This window comes from Sinocyclocheilus anshuiensis, unplaced genomic scaffold, assembly GCF_001515605.1.
Source record: "Sinocyclocheilus anshuiensis isolate Anshui unplaced genomic scaffold, SAMN03320099.WGS_v1.1 scaffold1704, whole genome shotgun sequence".
Taxonomy (NCBI): domain Eukaryota; kingdom Metazoa; phylum Chordata; class Actinopteri; order Cypriniformes; family Cyprinidae; genus Sinocyclocheilus; species Sinocyclocheilus anshuiensis.
The window spans coordinates 13736-18828 of record NW_015555820.1 but is presented as its reverse complement, the minus strand read 5'-3'; the positions used below and the strand labels follow the sequence as shown (position 1 = coordinate 18828).

The window sequence follows — 5093 nt, the reverse complement described above, 5'->3', positions numbered from 1 at the left end:
GTGGCGAGCGCCCGCTTATATAGCCAGATGCCCCGCCCATTCTGGCGGGCTTTGGCAGGCTTTGGCGGGCTTTGTCGCCATAGGCTCGTGCAGCTCCGCTGCCTAGCCATTGGTTCATTTTTAATAAACTGCACGAACCAATGGCCATGCAGTTTCACTGCGTGGATGAAAAAGGCTTCAGTTCAGGAGAAAAAAGGCTTTTTCCCCATATGCGTCTAGCAAGACGCAGTACGAGTGAAGTATCGAAAGGGAACCTAATTTCTGTCTAGGAGAAATATTTGAAATGTTAAAGAGATCTCTTTTTTATTTTATTTTTCTTCCCTCTGGTTAGCTTCAATGTCATTTATCCACACCATTTCAATCAAAGACAATACATGCATGGTCATATTTGAAGTTGTTTTATGTACAGTGTTTTATTGCACAATGATTTAACAGAGGAAACCATAACCTATATTTACATACATGCAAAAATGTGCTGTACAAGACAAAATTGTATTACTAAACAAAGCAAAAAACAAACAAACTGGTACACTAGTGTTACATTTGTTAAAAAAGGTATTGCTCTTATACTAAACATCTTGCACTTGTAACTCCTTTCTAGTGTGGTGTATACAATGCTGGACATCGAAGATAAATGTAAACATTTAAACTAGTAATATTAGTAATAGTAATATTGATATTCTGAAATGTTTAATGCTATTTAAATTATAGTTTTAGTATTTACAATATTAGTAAAAGTTTAACGTTTAACATTTCTCCTAAAATAAAACTGAAGACATCTTAAGACAAATCTGATATCTCAATGAGACATATAGGAGAATCACCCCTTAGTATCATAATGCTAGAGTAACCTCTGTCAGAGCCATAGCCTTGTGGGCAGCACACTGATGTGAAGGCACAACTGCACCTCAGGCAGCATGGGTTTGTATCCCAGCTAAAGGTACTTTCCTGCTCCTGTTCAATTCTCACCTTTTCTCAGTCAAACTGTTTCCTGTCTCTACTCCTACTGTCCTGACCATTAAAGGTGAAAAACCCCATTGCAATCAAAAAAGCAACCTCTGAGCAGTAAAACATTTTTATAATGGAGTCTTGCAAGAGATTACAGCAAGACAATAAATCTCCCATGTTTCTCTCCCATTGTAATTTTGGATTCCTTTCTTTCAGAACTTTCTCATGTCTCAGTTGAGTCTACTTTTATTTCTCGTAAGTATTTTTTAGGAGAAACATCTAAAACACTGTTGAGACTAAAATGAGAAATACATGAGAATCACCACTACGTCTTCGGAGGTTAGAAAGAGCAACCACTGAGCAATAAAATATTCCTATAATGGAGTCTTGATAGAGATTGCAGCAAGATAATAAAGAGATATTCTATGTTTCTTCCACCACACTCTCAGTTTTGACTCTTTTTTTTTTTTCTCAAATATTTCTCATGTATCATTTGTGTCTACTTCTATTTCTAACTTCTATTTAAAGCAACCACTGAGCAATAAATGTTTCCTATGGGTTGGACAAACCATAGCAATACAGTGGTTTTAAGTCATGTACCATATTTTAGTCCCTTGTGAAAAGGAAGTGTGCTTAATTGTACTGAATGTGCACTTTTAGTCACTTTTAGTCAAATCTCAGAAGTATATTTAAAAAAAAAAAACCTGTACTTACATATATAATATAATATTAATGAAATAAAAGGCCACTTAAGTGTACTTAAAGAGAGTACACTTGCATGATCATATCTGAACACCCTTACGTACACTTTTAAATAGTAGACATTGTCAGTACAACCCATCGTGTCATCACAATTTCACCATCCAGTTAGGCACATCAACCATAACTCCTTCAAAAACAGACAGAAATCTTGGAGTTACGATTGATGATCAGCTGATTTTCTTAGACCACATTGCTAAAACTGCCCAGTCCTACAGATTCTGCTTTATTCAACATCAAGAAGATCAGGCCCTTTCTTTCGGAACATACTTCACAACTCCTTGTTCAAGCTCTTGTTCTGTCCAGGCTGGACTATTGCAATGCTCTCTTGGCAGGTCTTCCAGCCAATTCTATCAAACCTTTACAATTAATCTAGAACTTGAATTTAATTAAATTTTTAATGAGCCGAAAAGAATGCACGTCACACCTCTGTTTATCAGTTTGCACTGGCTACCAATAGCTGCTCGCATAAAATTCAAGGCATTAATGTTTGTACAAAACCACCACTGGCTCTGCACCCCTTTACCCAAAATCACTTTCACAGACTTTTAAATGAAATGTTCCCCCCTGGTGGAATGACCTGCCCAAATCAATCCAAGCAGCTGAGTCTTTAGCCATCTTCAAGAATCAGCTAAAAACACATTTCTTCCATCTTTATTTGACCCTGTAACTCTAGCACAATCTATTCTAATTCTATTATTTAAAGAAAAGAAAAAACTTGCCCCTTTTAGACTTGCACTCTATTCATTTACTAACTGCTTGTTTTCTTTAAAAAAAAAAGGTTGGCTCTATTCTTTTTCTATTCTATCGGATTTCTTTTTTATTTATTATATAATTAAAAAAAAACCTTGCTGCGTTAAGATAACTGTGACTTGTTATAGCACTTGCATTTCATTGCTCTCGTTGATTTTGATACCTTCCATTGTCCTCATTTGTAAGTCGCTTTGGATAAAAGCATCTGCTAAATGACTAAATGTAAATGTACATTCAGTAGTACACTTTATTTCAAGTGTATTTGTATAGCGCTTTTCACGAAACAAATCGTTGCAAAGCAACTTTACAGCAAATTAAGTTTCTACAATATTTAGTGGTAGCTTATCAGTGGTGACTGTCAGTTAATGTACATATGGCAGAAATGTACAGAAAAATCAATTAAAGATGTAATCAATTAAAGACGTAATCAAACAGACGATGAACACTATTAACAGCAATTATTATATGATGCAATCAAACTTATAGCAAAATTTGGTAGTTCTGTATGTTGTTCCAGGGTTGGCATCATCTGAGGTCCTCTGAGGGGTTGGCATCATCTCTTCTCAGGTGTTCTGGATCCAGACTGAAGCTTGTGTAAATCCTACATCCCGTGGCAAAAACTGAGAAACAAATAGAGACTTACTGGTGATAATTGAGATGACTCCCCATTTAAATGAACAAAGTGGTAGCGATCGGACAGGTAGGATCTTAACCATCTTAAACTTTAATCATATTTCAAAAACAGTAGAAGTAATTATGAAATTACATCTAAACATTCACACTTAAGTATATCCCAAGTATAATATTTCCACATTAATAAGTTATCTTTTTAAAAGTATGCTAAAAATATGTTTCTATTTCATAAAGGGTACAATGTTATTCTTTGATTGATCGTGGTAATTCTATGTTTAGACATAGACCATAGAAGAACTACGGTATTCTTTGAAGCACCTTGGACTACTACCACATGAATATGAATATTGTAGTCATGCAACTTCCAAACTAAATTTGGACCTATATTTTTGACGATGATGATGATTATGATGTAATTTTTTCATGTGTTTTTAAAATATTTGTTTCTAGAGTAAACCCACCAGTGAGTCGGCTGTGAGTAGCACAGGGGACCCCATGCATCACAAACGCTCCAAACTCAAACCAGATGAGGAGCCGCCCAGCCCTGGAACCGTTAGCACGCAGGTACGCACATGTGCACATATATGTATAGGGCTAAAAAAAAACACACACACACACACCACCAAAAAAAAAAAAAAACCCTCAAGGAGTCAGTTCCCGAACACGCAGCAAGAGCTTTGGGACCAATTATGTGATGTACTGTAAAGCTATTTATTTGCGTGTTTGATTTGGTCGCCTGTTGTGGCACTGCTTCAGATGTGATAAGCCCCATTGATCTCCACAGCTTCAGAAGGAAATTGTTTTTCTTTTAATCAGATGATTAACTGAATGGAAAAATGAAAGAAAAATTAGATTACATTTTCGACTGCTGACGACTGCTGGATGGCATAAATGGACCTCCGTATTTTATTTTTTACTTCATGCTTTTTCTAATTTTTTTTTCTGAAGGCCCATTTCCATAGTTTTTAAAAAAAAAAAAATATTATTTTAGAATAATACAAATAAAAGCTGTCATTCATTCTTTCTGTCTCTCTCTCTCTTTTAACAGACAGTGAAATACATTTAGAACAATGCAGCGGTGATTTAAAGGGGGTTTAAGTCTTCAAATGGTCCAAACCCCTCATATATCTGCTTGAATTCAGACTGGTATTTTTAGTGCTGTTATTCTATAATTCTTGTACTCTACAGATGTCCATGTTGATAGACAGGCAGATGTGGCAGCACACAAGAACTTCTCTCCAAATAGACCTAATTAGATATATAACCGACTTCTGAAACCACCTCTGAATTCACAAATCCTGATTTCTATTTCCAAAGCTGTTAACACTTCTAGAACTTCTAAACAACTGCCAATTCTACATAATTTGTGGCACCTACCGAGCAAAGTGCTCTTTCCAGGGCATTATAGGATTTTTTTTTTTTCTTTTATAAAAAGAATAACATCCCTGTAAAGGCATACAGCAAAATATTTTCTCAAGAGATATTCCAAATGTCAGAAGCATTTTTATTAAGTTTAGCATTGTGTTCATGATACAAATAAGGTACGAGGTCTCATCTAGCTGTCATGTACTCAAAATAACATAATTTATCATCGTCTGCACCACTGAATAATGCACATTTACCAGGCCACAAATAAATTTTATCTCAGAATGAAGTAATTCCCTTCATGCTGCAGTAATACACATTAGCATATATGCGTTTTCAAAATGAGCCTTTGCACTATCAGCAATAAATAGTGACAAAGCGACTAAATATCTTTAATTGTGATGAAAGTTGCTGATTTGATGCAACAAAAACTGTTGACTAGAGCTGTTGACTAGAGTTCAACTTTACCCTAATGAGCAGTGATAACACTTTTCCTTAGTCAAGTCAAGTCAAGTCACCTTTATTTATATAGCGCTTTTAACAATACAGATTGTGTCAAAGCAACTTTACAGCATTAAATAAAGGTTACTTGACTTGACTTGACTAAGGAAAAGTGTTATCACTGCTCATTAGTC

The 5093-nt window shown here is 35.4% G+C and overlaps 1 protein-coding gene across 1 annotated transcript in view; it reads left to right on the top strand.

Moving 5' to 3' along the window:
• Positions 1–5093, top strand: part of LOC107675308 (transcriptional activator GLI3-like) — a 260552-nt gene that overhangs the window by 249366 nt on the left and 6093 nt on the right. Inside the window, exon 9 of the mRNA XM_016469608.1 lies at positions 3544–3657. Coding sequence (XP_016325094.1) covers positions 3544–3657 — 114 coding nt within the window. The remainder of the gene's footprint in view (positions 1–3543; positions 3658–5093) is intronic.